General features: G+C 39.2%; 1 protein-coding gene across 1 annotated transcript in view; it reads right to left on the reverse strand.

Moving 5' to 3' along the window:
- Positions 1-2,809: 2,809 nt before the first annotated feature.
- The window catches only part of LMBRD2 (LMBR1 domain containing 2), a 38,853-nt gene continuing 22,467 nt past the window's right edge, over positions 2,810-19,195 (reverse strand). The window contains exons 13-18 of the mRNA XM_081943296.1: positions 18,025-18,122; positions 14,741-14,844; positions 12,562-12,608; positions 12,015-12,120; positions 9,090-9,219; positions 2,810-7,511 (exon numbers count right to left, since the gene is read on the reverse strand). Of these exons, the coding sequence (XP_081799422.1) occupies positions 7,451-7,511; positions 9,090-9,219; positions 12,015-12,120; positions 12,562-12,608; positions 14,741-14,844; positions 18,025-18,122 (546 nt within the window). The 3' untranslated portion in view covers positions 2,810-7,450. The remainder of the gene's footprint in view (positions 7,512-9,089; positions 9,220-12,014; positions 12,121-12,561; positions 12,609-14,740; positions 14,845-18,024; positions 18,123-19,195) is intronic.

Genomic DNA, 19,195 nt, shown 5'->3' on the forward strand with positions numbered 1-19,195 from the left:
AGAGGAGGAAAAGGGAATTCACCTGGATCTGCTTTTTCATTAAATAAAGAAATGGGAAGAGAGAAAATGATGTGGAAGGTTACAATTCAAGGGAAAAGGTTTGAACCAATAGTACATATGCCCATGAAATGCTAAGTTTTCTGTGTATATGGTCTGATGAACAGTCCTCCAGTCACCGTTATGGAAGGAAAGGTAAGTTCTAGGCAAAGAATTATTTCTTTGAAATATTTAACATAACCTGCTTCAAAACTATTTAGATGAAGAGTATATTTGTACAAAATAGGGTTTTGGATTGTTTTAGGTCAGAGATCATATATACTTTGAAGGGGGAGCTATATCAAGATTTAATTTACTAGTGACAAGAGCACAAATGCTTTTTATTTTAAAATTATGTTTCTGTGAATATGATTGATGTTTTGCTGTAATATAATATATGCTCTTTTTTCTTTCTGAAATAACGAATGGAGAGGCCCAATAAAATGAAGTTCTTTTATTCTGCTTGCAGCTTCCCCAGTAGGTTTGCATTTTTGGCGCCCTCCTGCAAAAGGAATGCAAAAGTCAAAAATTTCTGCAATATAAGGAAACTGCCACATCACCTGTGTCTCCAACCTGCGATCCAGAGGCGTCTCCATGTTGTAGTTTTAAAAAGTCAACTTGAAATGTGACAGAAGCCACACTTGTTTTATATGCATAACACACATGCGATGCGCATAAAAAGAAAGCAGAATTTTGATCACACCATCAAAGCTGTCCCCTTGATTTATTTTGAACATGCGCTACGGATACCCCTGGTACAGTGCTTCGCGAAGCAGTCAGAATTCATCCCAAAATTTATTTGTTTAAAAAAATGCAGACAAGACTAATCGGAAGATGCAAAGAATACCATCAAATCAGTATCCACCCTCTGGATGGATTCAGAGACTCTCCTCTCCAATTTTTGCTCCAAATGAAAATAGATTATTAGCAGCTACTCACCTCATGGATGTTTTTCTGTACACGTATTTGTGCGCACTCCTCCAGTGGTTTCCAAAATATTGGAACTGGTCTGTGGAAGTTATGGCAAGCTTGATTATAAAAGTGTAAATCAAATTGCCGAAATCTTTCAAAGTTTCTCTGCTGCCTTCTTGCCATTCCCTGTGTTGTATTTGAAAATGTTTGTGAGTTGTGTACATGAAATGGTAGCTGCCTGGCAATTTTGCAACCAGATGATTTTATCCTGGAGACTTGATCATGTACGCATCAGTGGTGGGTTGCTAACCGGTTTATTTGCTAACTGGTTTGCTTGTGCATGCGCAGAAATATCTGGGTGGGTGGGCGGAGCTTCCCACCGCCACTACTGGTTTGGTTGAACTGGGCTGAACTGGCAGCAACTCACCTCTGGCCCACATGTTCTTTTGATAATTATTTGGGGAGTGGGGGGCAAAAGAGCTAAATGATAAAGGAAGAAACACTGGAAGCTCCCAAGATACAAACCCTAAAACCTGAGGGGAAGGTTAAGATCAACATTTTGTTTGTGTGTGTGTGTGTGTAGGGATCTTTTTTAATTTTCATCTTCTCTTTCTATATACTGGTTAGGGCTTTGTGGCATAAAAACTACTTTAAAACAATTTAAATGGAATTAAAGATATTAGCTTTCTTGCTGTATACTTCCCATATAGACAGTGCCAGGTTGGTACCAGCATATTTCCTGGTAGGAATGGAAATACACACCAGAAATGTCAGAGGACTCTTTCCAACAGTGTTGGAGTTCAGTGGCTATTTAATGGCTATTCAAAACAATCTGAGATTGAATTGATGAAAAAGAAGGGTATCAATTTTCCAAGTTAAATAGCTACATAAGTGATGTAATTTTATTTAGGTTCTTTGTTCCTCTGTCACTTTTATTTATTTACCCAATTTATATTCTCGCCCACCTCCATAGGTTTCTCTAGGCAGTGGACAGAATTACGATAAAAAATATTTAATAAGCAACATAATAAATCAACATTTTAAACAACCAACAGCCATATTTATTAGGAGCATTTTCTTCCTTTAAAATCTAGCAATCAAACAACCCCAGAATCATGGCTGGCAATAAACTGAAAGATTTATTTTAAAGTAACTATGTACATAATTGTTTCAGTATGAGAATTATACTGAATTATACCCAAAGGCAACAGGTTGGAGAAAGTTAATCTAGATCAGAGGTGTCAAACTCAAGGTCTGCCCCATGGGGTCCTTAAACCTGGCCCGCAATGCCGGCCCCTAAATATCAAAGAACTGGCCTGTGGTGCCTCTGGCAGCCAAAATGGGTCACGGGAGGGCTGTGCGTGGCCACTATGTGACCCGTTTTGGCCAGCAAAGTTCTGCAGGAAGCCATCCAGGCCAAAAATGGGCTCCATAGAGGCCGCACACAATCCCCCCACTCCCTGTTTTGACTGGCGAATGCTGCAGGAGGCATCCATCCTATCTCCCCCCCCTCCCCACTGGCTGGCCCATGGAGAGCTACAATGCTGATCCGGCCCTCGAAGAACTCCAGTTTGACATCCCTGATGTAGATAAAACAACTGGACATGGGACAGGAGACAATAGCATCCTTATACCAAAGGCTTCATAATTGATTCATCCGGTGTAGGTTGTAGTGTTTTAGTGTTATTTTTTAAAAAAAAACCTAACTATGCACAGAGCCAACATATTCTATGTAGAGGTGTTTGCTACATACAAAGGAATTGTACTGTAATGTGAATATTCACAAAACGTACACCCACTCTAATATTAATCTAAAACATTGTGTTATGAATACGTATATAAAGAAAACATTGCAGAAAAATCCATTCAGGCAAACTTTATTCTAATTAGATTTAAATGTACATTAAAAAAGATCAGCACATAAATAATTTACAGGTCTGCAATTCTGGATATCCAAATAAGAGATACACATGTCTGCACTGAAGTGATGAAGACAAAGGGAATTCACTTAGTCATGCTCTCAAAGCCCATGTGAAACATGCACTTGCAAGGCATTTTATGAATTCATTCAAGCATCCCTTATTTTCCAGAGAAATAAATTATATAAACAAAAACAAATGAAGCAAAAACCACAGTGAGCACATCAGTTTGTAAATAAACAATTTAAGATTATTGAGACAGAAACACAATGTTCAGGCGTCAGTATTTTTGATTACCTATTGTGTTGTTCAAGGTACACATCTTGCTTCATTATTAGTGAGATAGAGTGGTATTTGTCCCATTAGTAGTGTAAATCATCCTCTTGATTTCTTTTGATCTATAATCATGTCATCCATCCACTAATACAGGGGTGTCCAAACTTGGGAACTTTAAGACTTGTGGACTTCAACTCCCAGAATTCCCCAGCCAGCCAAGTTCCCAAGTTTGGACACCCCTGCACTAATACAATCAAAAATCTAGCATAGCTTCTGTATTTACAAGGAGTAAAATGCTGGCAAATTTCCTTCACACTGAACACTTGCATTATGGCCAATATCGGTAGATACACTATAGCAAAAGGAGCACTTATTGGTAAAATAAGAAACTCACACTCAAACTTCATGCTACTTAGAGAGAAGGAATCATGATGTAGTTGAAATGTTTTCTGATTTAGGAAGCGTAGACAGTAACTGCAGAAAGAAGTAATAGAAAAGTAACAAATCTGGGTAAAGACCTTTAAAGAAAGTTTGGGTGGACATATTCAGATCTCTCAAGATTTTTTCCTTTTTCTTTTTTTTATACATTTTTAGAAATAATCACAGAAGAAAAGCTAGCGCTGGAATTGCTAAATTCAGAACACAGATTTTTCAGCACAATTCTCCATTTTATTCCGCAAATGATGCTTATTTTAACGTTAAATGAACTTTATGTCTCCAAGTATTAATAATGACAAACATGAAAATCATTGGCATCTTGTAATATACCGTATACAGTATTATATACCAAGATTGCAAAATAACATTCAATTAGCTGATCTTCACTATTTTGAGCCCTGTGGAAAATAAAATAAAAACATGTCCCAACTATTCTTTGACAATACCATTAGCAGCATAAATTTGTGCAAAGAAAAATTGTGAAAATTCTGTTTCCAAAAGATTTCTTCAGTAGTACTGCACATTTTGTAATGTTTCCCACAACTAAAAAACAATTTATTTAATATACAGATGTCCCTTATTTTTTTTTAATTCTCTGCACTCAGTTCAGGCATCTCAGCATTTCAGATACACATCAAACACTGACAATTAGAGAAACATATTGTAAAGTTCATTTTAATTCCATTCATATACAGCATTGCATTTTAAATTTAATTTATACTACAGTAATGCACACATCCCTAATTAGATATAAATAACAATTACTTACTGGCAGTAAATATCTATCTCACTGATCATGACTCCAAACCCCAATATTATTTACAAAGCAATTATTTCAGTTCCAACCTTACCATTAGGTATAAATAAAGAATTCAATGGCAAATGTAAATTTTTGCATGAATGTATCTGCTAAAAAGCCACTTTCCAATTTGTTTTAAAAGAAGAAATCAAAGTTTTTCACACAACAAGCACAATGATCAATCCACTCTTACAAGTGAAAAATGAGTCAGTTTCACAAATATATAGAAATCTTTTAAATTTTTTTGTTGTGGCATGAAGTTCCAAAGCAGCATTCATAAAGCAAGACACTGAAGTTTTAATACTTAATGTATCAAGCAGTTTGAATTGGTGGCTGGAATGTTTTATATGCTTTTATGCAAGCTGTCTGACTTCAATCTGAAGGTGATCCCAGATTAAAAAAAACATGTTAACTCCCAAAAAGAATTTCAAGAAGAAAAAAGTACTATTTTAAACCAAATCTTCCTCACTTGATCTGTCAGTCACCTCAGAATATCCCATAGCATAATCCATTTCCAAACTTCAAAGGAAATTACATGTGAAATTCCAGCTCACCTCCCAAAGCAAAAGAGACCATCTAGTCTACAACTGTGCATTTGAGCCAATAACTTTTGAAGCAAATTTTAACAACTTTTCAGAAGCCTCATTGTTAAGTTCTCAATTTACCAGTTAACCAAATTCCTGTTTATCAAAACAAACAAGGTATTAAAAATATCGGACCTTTCTCTGGGCATCAAAAAATGTTTGGAAGAAATTTGGTAACTCTAAAGCAACTTTTCTTAATAGACATGAGATGTTTGGAACAATTTATGGCATTGAGATAATTTCTAAATTCTAAATTTATTGTTAAACTGGGATTAATGTAACAATTTGTAAATTCATTTGCCAGTACATTCCAGTTTCTATTAGTCATATTTGGTAGGTTGAGCACTGAATGTAATTTCAGCATTCGTGAAAATAGCACCCCAAGTCATACCTGACAGATAAGCTATTCGCTTTGCAAATGCACATTGCCTAAAATGATGCTTCACTGAAGCTATTGTGAATCACAATAACCTTTCTCCAGGGGTGGGTTCCGGCTTCTGTTACTGCCGGATGCGCCCTATGCGCGCACGCGCAGTAGTAAAAAATTGTTTCTGCACATGCGCAGGAGCAAAAACCAAGATGGCGCCACCTATGGCGCCACTGATAGAACTAGTTCAGGGGCGTGTCCGGTCAAGTTACTACTTATTCGGCCGAACCAGTCCGAACCAGTAGGAACCCACCTCTGCCTTTCTCCCTCTAAAATGAATGTTTTGGTTTACGTATTATAAAATACACGGATCAACCATTACTCTGTCTATTTTCTTCCATCTCTTCCTTGTTACTTTCTCATGCTACACCTGAATTTGGACACTATAAGGAAATGCCCAATAAATTATCCCACATTATTTATACAGTTGTTGCAAAAACATCTCTTTGCACTCATAAAAATTCTTCCAAACACTGTGGCTTTAGGTTGCATTTTTCTGGGATGTTTAAAACCTATCCAGCAAAAACAAAACAAAAAACAAAAAACATTGTACAGCATTACTATTCACTAATCAAAATATTTACATCCCTTGCTTTTCTAAAATGACAAAAAAATATCATTGAGAGATGGGCAGCAAACAAGTAAAATAAATAAAATAAAAACACAAATCCCCTTCCAGTATGAAACACAGGATAGTGATAGATGTTTAAATCCTCATGATAATCAATATCTAATCACCGGATTTGGCTTCAAGAAAACAAACAATGGGAAATGCTTATTTTTTTCTTAACTTCTTCCAATATTGTCTGGTCTCAATAATACTGTACACATTTCTCTATAGCATTAATGAATCCCTATGAAAATTCTTTTGAAAAATCTCATCTCTTTATTTGAAAAGGTAGGGTTTGTTTTTTTCTCTAGTGAAAAAACTGCCACAGCAGTAAAAATACAGTCTTGATTAAAACAGATTTCCTTTGTAAGGCAATAGCTGGATGTCATCTTTTTTCATTTTCATACTAGAAAAATTCATTTTTTTCAAAAGGCAAGATCCAAACTGCAAGAACTATTAAATTATATTTAAAGCAATGGACTTTAAACTGCAGCTTTGCAATTCAGAATGGCAAAAATATAATTTAGCTGAATTATTTTTACCAGCAGCTTTTATCCATGAATCTTAAAAAGATATTTTTCTGATGTTTTTCCCTTATAGCTTTATGTCAGTGTATGTAGTTATAAATATCGTGCTTTCAAACTGTTAAGATATGATTAAGATTTTATCAATATTCTTATGCGTGCAAATGTCATTTGCTAAATAGATAAAGAAAACATAAATTGTTTCCTGTTCAGTGACTATTAGGCAGGCATTGAGGACTTGAATGGAGAACCGAAACCTTATGAATCATACCAAAGCTGGAATAAAAGCTAACCAAAAATATTTGCACCAAATAGGGATAATCTAATGAACTGCAATTAGGAAAACCTAATTGTGTTATCCTTACAAATCTCTTTTGAACCTGAAGTCTTCCCAACACCCCCCCCCCAAAAGAAAACTTCCCACAGGTGCATATTTACAATTTTATTTTGGGCCCAACATTTGTTATTTTAAGATTGCATCTGCATTACCTTTACCTTAATTCAACTCAATAAGTCAAAACCACACTCCCTGTATGTATGGACAGCTTCTAAAATCTAGGAGAAGCTTTTGAGATTGAACAGGCTTCTTCATTAAGAGATAAGAATAACCCCAAATATCAAGGCCTTTCTGTCTCTGGGCCATCTGGCGTCCCTTTCTCCTTTGCGCCCCTTCTCTTCTTGTTCAAATCTCATTCAAAGTTTGAAGGAGTGAGAGGGAAGGTAGAAAAGGCACTGCTGCGGGGGTTAGAAACCAATGCTCTAAGCCCATCTTGAAGTGGGCAACTAATTCTACAAAGTGCATTTTTTGGAGGAAAAATGTTCCTTATTCCTCACATTCTTTTCTTGTGAACTGAAGCTGATTCGGCTGCAGAATGAGAAATGGAAAGGGTGTTTTTCCAGAGTGAGATCCAAGTGTTTGGGGGCTTTAGACATCATCAAATATTCTACTTCGAGACATTGACAAATATCTTCCGCCAGGTTGGTACCTGTAGAATACAGAGAGGCTTTAAATATGGAACTTACATGGTCCTGTTTTTGAGCTAAAGACATTGAGTGAGGAGAGGCACAGTAGCTATGCAAGTCCAAAATCAGGAGTCCGGTAGCACCTTTTCAAATTAATGATGTTATTACACAGGGTGGTTGTTGGGGAGAAAATAGGAGGAAGAGGGCATAATATGGAAGCTAAAACATATAAATAATGGTTGCAGGAACTGGGTATGCCTAGTTTAATGAAAAGAAAGACTAGGGGAGACATGATAGCAGTGTTCCAATATCTCGGGGGCTGCCACAAACAAGAGCTATTCTCCAAACCACCTGAGGGTAAGACAAGAAGCAATGAGTGGAACTAATCAAGAAGAGAAGCAACTTAGAATTAAGGAGAAATTTCTTGACACTTAGAACAATTAATCAGTGGAACAGCTTGCCTCCAGAAGTTGTGAATGCTCCAACACTGGAATTTTTAAAGAAGATATTGGATAGCCATTGTCTGAAGTAGTGCAGGGTTTCCTGCCTAAGCAGGGGGTTGGACTAGAAGACCTCCAAGGTCCCTTCCAACTCTGTTATTCTACATGTTTGTTCACGCCTTACTTATAAAGTAATAGAACTAATAAACAAACAAATAAATCAAAAGCAGGAAACTTGTGAACTACACCTCATTTATCCCCTGGGTGGAAATGCACGGAATAGCACTGTGAATTGTATAAATCTTACAAAGACCAACTGACAAAAGATCAGGTTATAACGACACCTCTGCAATATTCAACTTTATACTGGTAGCCCTTGACTTATGACCACAATTGAGCCCAAACCTTTAGTTGCTAAGCGACAAATTTGTTAGATGAATTTTGCCCCATCTTGTGGCCTTTTTTGCCACAGTGGTTAAGTGAATCATTGCAGTTAAGTTAGCAACATGGTTATTAAGTGGATCTGCCTTCCCCGTGGAGTTTGTCAGAAAGTCACAAAAGGTGATCACATGACCCCGGGACACTGTAACCGTCAAAAGTATGAGTTGGTTGCCAAGCATCTGAAATTTGATCATGTGACCATGGGATGCTGCAATAGTCATAAGCATAAAAAATGGTCATATCACTTTTTTAGTGCCATTGTAACTTCAAACAGTCACTAAATTAACTTTTGTAAGTCAAGGACCTTCTGCATTCTAATTTTTTCTATATAAAATATGGAGTATCTAGGGTTACATTCAGTGTAAGAACTCAATGACAAGAAATCTGATATTAATAATGGAAACAACTGTCTTTCAATGCCATGAACATTCAAGCACCTAAACTTTAGTGCAGAGGTATGTATATTATGTTAAGTTTTCTTGATACTATTCCAGTACAGGAAAGTCGGAAAACAATAAAATCTTTTTGAGATCAAGCTTCTATAATTATCTCTTCCCCGGAGCAGATGTTGGAAACCTGTCATGAGATCTCCTGCTTTCGTTTGTGTTTGGTTTTTTTAGAACTTAGTTAATGAGAAATGAACAGGAATTTCCTGGCATCAAGGAAATGATGGTGACGAGTATTGACAGACAATGTCAGTCTAATCCAGATGCTCCTTACCTTCCTGACTCAGAGTCAAGAGGATCTTCATTGACTGAATCGGCACTGAAGTCCAGGGGTTCTGCGTCCTGTAGAAGTTCCACTCTATCCCGTTCGCTCCTTCCATTTGACCTGGTGTACTTGGAAGTCACTGCAGGAAGACATTTTACAAAATAGTCAAAGGGCATGTTGAACTTCAGCAAATATTTGAAAAGGCCTTTGCCAGGGGAAAAAAATTGATCTGAATAGATCAGGGGTGTCCAAACTTGGGAACTTTAAGACTTGTGGACTTCAATTCCCAGAATTCCCCAGCCAGCCATGCTGGCTGGGGAATTCTGGGAGTTGAAGTCCACAAGTCTTAAAATTCCCAAGTTTGGACACCCCTGGAATAGATAGATGGCCTAATATTTTCAAGGGGAATAGAATAGAATAGAATTCTTTATTGGCCATGTGTGATTGGACACACAAGGAATTTGTCTTTGGTGCATAGGCTCTCAGTGTACATAAAAGAAAAGATACATTAGTCAGGAATCATAAGGTGCCACACTTAATGATAGTCGTAGGATACAAATAAGCAATTAAATCATACTAGGAAACAATATAAATCGTAAGGATACAAGCAACAAAGTTACAGTCATAAGTGGGAGGAGATGGGTGATAGGAACAATGAGAAGACTACTAGTAATAGTAGTGCAGACTTAGTAAATAGTTTGACAATGTTGAGGAAATTATTTGTTCAGCAGAGTGATGGCGTTCCGGGGGAAAACTGTCCTTGTGTCTAGTTGTCTTGGTGTGCAGTGCTCTATAGTGTCTTTTTGAGGATGGGAGTTGAAACAATTTATGTCCAGGATGTGAGGGGTGTGTAAATATTTTCACAGCCCTCTTTTGAATTATTAATTATTAAGATTAATATATACATAGTACAAAAATCCAAACACCATTTCTAAAATAATGCAATTGGTACTATATTTATTATAAATAAAATAGATTATACAAATAATAAAGTATGAATAAATTATATATATTTAAAATCACAATCAAAAGGAATAGAGACGGATTGGATATATTGGATATATATACTGTATCCATCCAACCACGTGACATTGCTGATACCTGAGCTGCACTGGCTGCTGGTAGCTTCCAGATGCAATTCAAGGCCCTGGTTGCCACCTTTAAAGCCCTACGTGGCATTGGACCAGGTTATGTGTGAGAATGCTTCTCCCCACTGATTTCTGCTTGTCACAGCAAACCATTAGTGGTCCTCAGAGCATGGCCACTGTTCCAGATTTGCTGGAAGTGTTCTTGTTATTTGTGTCTACCTGGTAGAACAGGGCCTCCCCTTTAAAGACAGAACGTTGTGGCCCACCAGCGGAGCTGATGGCAGACTCAGGCAGTGAGGAGGTTGGGGAGGAACCTGGGCCTGTCCTGGAGTCTGTGGAAGGCTCTGATGAGTGCCTGCATCGGAGGCAGAGATGGGGCCTTTCTGTGTTCTGAGGCTTCACAAAATCACGAAGCAGACTCCTTGTCCCGACAGAACCCTTTTTTATTAAGGTAATGTGAATTCCTCTCATTCACATCCAGCAAAGTCCCGGCAAACAGTCTTTCAAGGGTGAATTTACAACCACAGCCTTATCAGGCTTGGAGAGCTGCCAGGCCAATATCTTCCAAAGGCTATGCTGTATCAGAAAATACTTGGCAAGGAGTCTCTGAGAGTCACAAACAAATCTTCAGACTAATTAAGCGAACTAATTGTCTCCTGCAAACTCCACTCCCCTTTCACTCCTTTTTATCCCCTATGGGAGGGGCCATTCACCATCCACCTGTGCCTTTACCTCGAAGTCGGCCCTTGTTCCTTAACTGTTCCCTTCTGGCAGCTCTGCGCACGCACACATCAGGAACAGGCTCCAGCTGTTCTTCTGCCCCACTGATCTCCAACTCTGAAGATGATAACTGTTGGATTGCCCAGGCCCCATCTCTGCCTCCGACGAAGGCACTCATCAGTCCTTTCACAAGAAACTGGCTCTTCCCCTGGGGGGCAGGGTGTTAGTTTGGGAGCTCTAGCATTGGGTGCAGGCATCCAATGGCTTGTATTTTTATTAAGCCTCAATGCAGTTTTAGTAGTTTTTTGCCTAAATAATTCTGTGTTAGTCCACTCCTCAGAGTTTCTGGATAGATGGACAGCAGTACAAAGAATGGAGATCCTATCGATGGGGCTTCGGAGGCAGGCGTTCTGTGTCCGTCTCTGCTCTTTACAACTGCCTGCTAGGAAAACACGATGAATCTCATCTTTCTAGGCTTCAGGAGAACTTTGGAGACTTTCCTGTTCCAAAGCAGGAAAGTATTTTGTGACTGAAAGATGGGGTTTTTAAAATATCTGATGTTTGTTTGTTTGTTTTGCTTACCTTTACCTGGGGTTTGTTGATTGTTGTTTTTTTTTTTTTTTTTTGTATTGTAATCTTGACAGTGCCTGTGGGAATGGACAGCATACTGGCCATTCAGCCATACATGACCAAGCCAGTTGGGTCTATGATTAAGGCAGAAGGCTAGAAACCAGAAGATTGTGAGTTCTAGTCCTGTCTTAGTCATGATAGCTGGCTGGATGACTTTGTGGCAGTCATTGTCTCTCCAACCATCACACCTTACAGAGTTATTGCTGGAGTGTGTGTGCGTGTGCGAGAGGGGAATAAGGAAGCAAGTTTTACTAAATCAAAATTTGATCAATTATTTCCCAATGATTCCAATTTACTTCTAGTTTCACGTCACCAATTTCACTAGAAATTGTACCCACCCCCTTGGAAATGAATGAAACAGTGTAGTCAAATATTATCCACGATCTACAGAAATATGCAAGATGCCTCAGAGCAAGTATTACATTTCTGATTTTTTTAAAAAAAACTTCTTAAGTCCAAACAAAAAGCTAAATTAAATTGTTAATGGTATACTTACATCTGTTTGTATTGATCTCTGTGAAACTAGACTCTTTTTGGTCTGCTTGATTATTTCTGTTTCTTGTTGAAGGTTCACGATTGTTTCCATACCGTTCTTTCCACTCCTGTCCAAAAATACAGAGTGAATACAGACAGACAGACAGACAGACACACACACATATATGTATTTGTGTTACAACCCCTGGTATGCCCATCTAGTCTCCCTTGATTTATTTATCAGCACAAATACAAAACACACACACACACACACACACACACACACACACACACATATAAAGGCAACCATGTTCAAAATACCAGCATCTAGTACCAAAAAGGATTAGTTACAAAATACCAAGGAAATCTCTAACCATTATAACCAAATGATTATAATATAATGCTGCTCAGAAAAAGAAACCAATATTTTACGCAAAATGTGATCTGCCACCTATTTTTGCCGATTTAGGATTGGATTGCCTGCTGCAGAAATGACCATATTCTCCAAAGTTAATATTACTAAACTTTCAATATATTTTAGAGAAAATATATTAAACAGTTGAACATACCCGTCTCCTGTTATCACCATCTTCCTGCCTTTGCCGTTTTCTCTTTTCTAGGGAGAAAAATATTTTCATTTGGATGTACAGCAATTTTTTTTAAAAAAACAACTTAATATACACTTTCAGTGAAATCAGTTTTCTTCCATTAAGAATTATAAACTTTGGGGGTCAGAAGAAATGTATGATGGTTTAGTACTTCCCCTTTCTGTTGTAACTGCATGATGGATGGAGGAGTCAGGTGGTAGCTTCACTTTGGAAGACTATGTTCAAGTTTCCTGATCAGCAACAAATGTGAGGAACTGCGTAGCGGGGCCAAGACAGTATAAATTGGACGTGCTTTGGAAGTGAACAGATTCAAAACACTGCTAATCTTTTCCACTGTGAATATTCAAAACACTGTCTAATCTAATCCAAAGAATTGTCTACTTTCTGTCTTTCTATCCCTTTACAATAATGTAGAACAGGGGTGTCAAAGTCAAGGCCTGCGATAGTTAGATCTGGCCACCCCCTCCTTCCCGCTCCATTTTGGCTGGCAAGGTGCTGCAGGAGGTGTCCATCCAGTCTCTTCCCCCCTCCCCGGCGGCCCGCAGAGAACTACAATGCTGATCCGGCCCTCAAAGAAATCCAGTTTGACAGCCCTGATGTAGAACATGGAGCAAGGGGAATTGGGCCCAAATTCCTTGATTTTTGCTGTGAAAGATTCTCAACATGGGAAACAAATGATTGCAAAGGCAAAATCCCATCTAAAACTGGATAAAAAGTCACGATGCAAGTAGAATTAAGGCTAAGGCTAAGCCACTATTCGTCTCTATTTTTCTACTACAAATTTTGCACTTGTACATTAGAAGAGTTATTTATGTGTTAAGTCGAAGATGCACAAAGCAGAATTAGGAGCCTGCATTTCTTAACAATGTAAGGATGGAGATAGCTATTTTTGCCTGAAAACTACATAGAAACTGAAAAATGTACCAAACAACATGTATGTAATGTATCTTTATGTATCATTGGCCAGAAATGTCAATATAGAGCCATGTGGAAGGTGAATCTATAAACAGAATTTTCAGAAGAGGTGGGCCCTCCCTATGTGCAAAACACAATAGGTCTGCTTCTTAGTTGTGGAGTTAATTATTGAAGATATTAACTATCAAGGAAGCTGAGTGTCATTAAAAATCATTAAGTGATGCTGACAGAGCTAAAAGAATCTATTCATCACGTCCTACTCTGTTGACCTTTTTTGAAGACAGAATACAGTCCAGATACATATTTGATACCATGGTGCTTGGTGAGATTTGTACTAGGTACTCCCATGTAACACCGCTCCTGCGCGAGCTGCACTGGCTGCCTGTGGCTTTTTGGGTGCGTTTCAAGGTGTTGATTATCACCTTTAAAGCGCTCCATGGCTCAGGACCTAGTTATCTGCGGGATCGCATCCTACCCCACACATCCCTGCGAACAATCCGCTCTCACAGAGAGGGACTCCTCCGGGTACCATCCGCTAAGCAATGCGGGCGGGTGGTGCCCAGGAGTAGGGCCTTCTCTGTGACGGGCCCAACCCTCTGGAACGACCTCCCCCCCGATATTAGAATTACTGCTGATCTCCGCTCCTTCTGTAAGAAACTCAAGACCCACTTGTTCCAATTAGCTGGCCTGGCCCAATCGCAATTATAAGTATAAGTATAATCTAATCACCTTCCTGGATGGCATTTAAAAATTTTAAATTCTGGGGTATTTTAATTGGTTTTAATTATCAGTTAGTTTACAGACTGTGTGCTTAAGTTGTTTTGTCTGGGGTTTTGTGTTTTGTTTTGTTGTCTATTATATATTTATTGTCTGTACACCGCCCCGAGTCCCTTCGGGGAGAGGGGGTGGTTTATAAATTTAATAAACTAAACTAAACTTGTTGTAATAAAACGTCTGTTCTTGCAGACGTTTTATTACCCAAACTAGGTAACGTAATGCAGTGATGATGCCACCTAGTTTGAGTAAAAGAAAATCTGCAAAAAACCAGCCAACTCAGAAGGCACCAAAGATCCATCATTTCAATCCTAAAGTACAAATAAGCTCCTTTATCAGTATATTTGATATACCCCAGGAAGAGAATTTTTTTAAAAAATGGGAACAAAGGAGTAATGTTTACAATTCCAAAGTTTTGTATTAGAATGATCCCCCAAAGCCTCTCTTGTACCTCTTCTGATTAACTCTTTCCCTTCATCTATGAGGTCTGATGTCATCTCATTGTCTCCCATGAACTGCTGAAATCCCAGAAGATTCAAACACCGAGTTCCTAAACTGGGAAAAAAATCATTGCCAAACCATAAAAACAAACAGAACAAAATAAGGGTATTTCTTGCAACAACTGGAAGAGACTTGTGATCCAATAAATATGCTGTCAAACCTGAATTCAATTGGGGTGTGGGACTGTTTGTATCCTTGGCAGTGACGTGCAGTCAGGGGAGGCAGGGGAGGCACAGCCTCACTGTTCTCATCATGAAAATAAATAAAAAATACTCCGGGAAGCCACGAAAGTGGCTGAGAGAGGCGCGCAGCTTGGTTTAGCCTCCCTGGACATTGCAGCAGCAGCCCCAAGTGTTCCGATCTCACCATTTTTTGCATCGGGTGAGCCCGGGATCCTTGCAAGGAGAATGGGACCACGTGTGCAGGAGGCTCCTCAGTGCCAGCCTCAGATCAGCGCAGCCGCGGTCCCCTTCATGTTGGCTCAGGAAGAAGGGGAATGAGAACACGTGTGCAGGTGAAGGGGGACCGTGGCTCACGCTGATCTGAGGCTGGCACTGAGGAGCCTCCTGCACACGTGATCCCATTCCCCTTGCAAGGATCCGGGGCTCGCCCGATGCAAGAAATGCCTAGGTAACATCATCAGTGCTAGAAGGGAGTGGGGGGAGGGGGGAGGAGGAGAAAGGAGAAGTTTCTCTTCTCAGAAATGTCTTCTCAGTGGAGCTGTGGCAGCCTGCCTGTCCCTTTCTGACATTTCTGAGAAGAGAAACTTCTCCTGTCGGGCTATGCCCATGCGATTGGAGCAACCACGCGGTTTGATGATGTCACCAGCCTCACCAGCCATAAACCTCACCGCACGTCACTGATCCTTGGGCATTCTGACATGAATTCAATTTGATACACCTTGGGCTGAGGGGAGATGGAGCCTTTAGTCAAAACCCCATTTCTCATGGATGAGTCAGCCACATTCCAATGTCTGGCTGACCGGAGGAGGAGGATAGATGTTGCCTAGCAACCAGCAACCATCTTGGTTGGACAATGTGTCACTTGTTTTGGAAACTTGAGAAACTTGAAACTTATATTGGGGTGAAAAGCCCGGGAACTTTAGTATGGGCTTTTCACCAGTTAATGCCAATATAGTGTCAAAGTACAATACATTTGTACTTTGAGAAAAGGCATGCCTAAGAGTTCAATGTAATTGTAGACGTGGAACAAGATTACACAAAACCAGAAGAGTGAACAAAAAAGCTAGAAAAATGCTTCCAAAAGCTTTTTCCAAAATGGTGGAAGAAGTAGGTATCCAAGATGTATGGCGAGAGACTTATCCTAATAAAAAACAATATTCATTTTACTCAAATAGACATAGGTCCACGATAGACATGATAAGGATGTCAGCAGAGTTAGAATCTAACATACAGAAAATAAATATAGAAATAAATAACTGGGCGGATCATAACCCGATAAAAGTTATATGGAAGGGATGCATTACTTGGGCCTTGACATATGCAAAATTATCACAGTGGAGGGGAAATGTTGATTTTGTGTAACTAAGGCTGCCTGTTGATTGCCCTGAATAATGCTGTTCAACAATGAAATAGTTTGCTAAGTCTAGAATAATCTGTACTAGAGAGAGCTTTATGTGGCATTTTATGGAGCCCCTACAACTACTCACAGGAATAAAAATGCAAATGGTTGATAAAATTAAACATACATTTGCACGTTAGCATTAATTAAAAATGCAGTAAAATGTAATAAATATGTTGCTGTATTTATTTATTTATTTATTTATTTTATTTATTTATTCTTCGCACTTCTAGACCGCCCCCTCTCCCAAAAAGGACTTGGGGCGGTGTACAGTCCACACAACAAATAACAGATAATAAATACAAATATAAATATAACTATAAATATACATATGGAGGAGGTTAAAAAATTAAAAGAACTGTACAGAAGAATATGAATATGGCTCTAAAAGCCCTAAAATCAATTAACTTTAAAACAATACCCTTAAAATACCAGTTGAGAATATATTTCCAGGAGCTAACAGTTGTAACAGTTATAATTAATTATGCCAGGCCAGCTAATCGAAACAGGTGAGTCTTCAATTTTTGTCGGAAGGAGCGGAAGTCTGTGGTAGTTCTAATATCGGGGGGGAGGTCATTCCAGAGGGTTGGGCCCATCACAGAGAAGGCCCTATTCCTTGGCGCCGCCCGCTGGCATTGCCTAGTGGACGGCACCTGGAGAAGCCCCTCCCTGTGAGAGCGGATTGGCCGCAGGGATGTATGTGGGAGGATGATACAAGGTGCATTGAAGGGTTAACATACACAGATTATGTGTACGTTTCAAGGTGCTGGTTATCATCTTCAAAGTGCTCCATGGCACAGGACCTAGTTATTTGCGGGATCGTATCCTGCCCCACACATCTCTTCGGCCGATCCGCTCACAGAGAGGGACTCCTCCAGGTGCCGTCCACTAGGCTGTGCCAGCGGGCGACGCCCAGGGGAAGGGCCTTCTCTGTGATGGGCCCGACCCTCTGGAATGACCTTCCCCCTGATATTAGAACAACTACGGACCTCCGCTCCTTCCGCCAGAAGCTATAAACCCACCTGTTTAATCTAGCCGGCCTGGCCTAATTCCAGTTCTCCCACCCCAGTCTGTATTTTTAAATTTCACGGGTTGGTCTTAAGGCTAAGTTTTTAATTTTTATAAATTTGTACAGGGGTCTAAAGTTTAATCCGATTTTAATTATATTTATTATTGTTTGTATGGTTTTTAACTTGATACCTGTACACCGCCCCAAGTCCCTCCGGGGAGAGGGGGCGGTCTAGAAATCAAATCAAATAAATAAATAAATAAGATTAGTATGGGGCTCCTTTGCTTGTGGGGCCCATGGGCAAATGCCCATCAGGCCTATGCGTTAAGACAGCCCTGGAATGAAGTAACATTCTAATGGTGTGTCAAGCAGGAGAGCTATGTATTTTTTGTGGTCCAAATTTATTTTCACTTATCACCAGCCAAACAATCTGAGGAGGCTCTCTGGTTATTGTGCTTGCAACTCTAACATTTCCATGTCAGGAAAAGGAAGGGAAAAAACTCAAGTTGGATGTTAAAGCTCGCTCTATTTTTTTCAACATTTTCTGAACCGGCTGAGAAAGGCCAATTTGCTTGAGAAAGGAAGAGCAATTTCAGAACACTCAATATCCAAACAATGCAACTTTGAAAAAGCCCATTTCCTACCTGAAGTAAGTAGCAATGCAGAGAATGACAACCAGCATGGGATAATAAATATAAAAGCCATCTGCTATGAAGGACAATACTTTCATCGATCCCATAATCTGGGAAGCAAAGAGCAATGGATGTTAGCAAAGCCAAGTTTTGTTTTGTTTTGTTGTTTTGCTCAAAATATTTTATATACTGATATTAAGTAAAGTCTGGCTTTAAAATCCATGATTTGTGTTCCGAGGACACCTCATTATACCATACAAAACAGGATTATAATTTGATACTGCAGAGAATGAATAGTGTATTTAATTTTTTTAAATAATAAATCTATCAATATAATTAAGAAAGAAAGAACATTTTATGTTTGATATTCATCTTCAAATACTGCATATTAAAGAAGTAAAAACAACTGCACACACTCAAAATTGCAGCTATAAGTTAGCTCTCTGGTTGCTGCTCTCTGCCAATAGAAAATGGCATAGTATAAAGTAAGCCCTACTGCTATTTTATTATCCAAATGTAATTTTTTTGTCTTTTAATCACCCCCGTAACCTCTTACATTGGGGTGGAGTCAGGGCAACTGAATGCAGCTGAGCGTTTACTGGCCGGATGCCCTTCCTGTCTCCAATGCAGAATTCGCAGCAGATAATTACTCTTTGTGTCCAGAGAAAGAAATATCTGCCCCTACTCAGGATCGAACTTAGAGCCTCCGAATTGTGAGGCGAGAGCTCCACCTCCAGGCCACTTCACCACTCTATTACCCAAGTGGAATAATTTGTGTAAATAAGAAGATAATGTATAAGAAAGAAGAGAATCTGTAACTGTGGAAACTGCAACTACCGTATTTTTCGGAGTATAAGACATACCAAGATTTTGAAGAAGAAAATTAAAAGTTTTTGCACTCTGCAGACCTCCCCAAAAACCCGACATGCATAGCCTTTAGGAGGCTTATAGAGTGCTCCTGAGGGCTGGGGGGGAGGGGGGGATGAGCAAAAAATTGTCTATTTTTTGCTCATTTCTTCCCTCCCCAGCCCCCAGGAGCACTCTGGAAGCCTCTAAAGGCTATGCACGACCATTTTTGCAAAGGGGGTGGGGTTTTGGGAGGACAAAAACGCTGTATTCAAAATGCCGTAAGTCGCACCCAGATTTTCACCCCCTTTTTTGAGGGGAAAAGGTGCGTCTTATA

Source organism: Natrix helvetica, assembly GCF_964273705.1.
Source record: "Natrix helvetica genome assembly, chromosome: 2".
NCBI classification, from domain to species: domain Eukaryota; kingdom Metazoa; phylum Chordata; class Lepidosauria; order Squamata; family Natricidae; genus Natrix; species Natrix helvetica.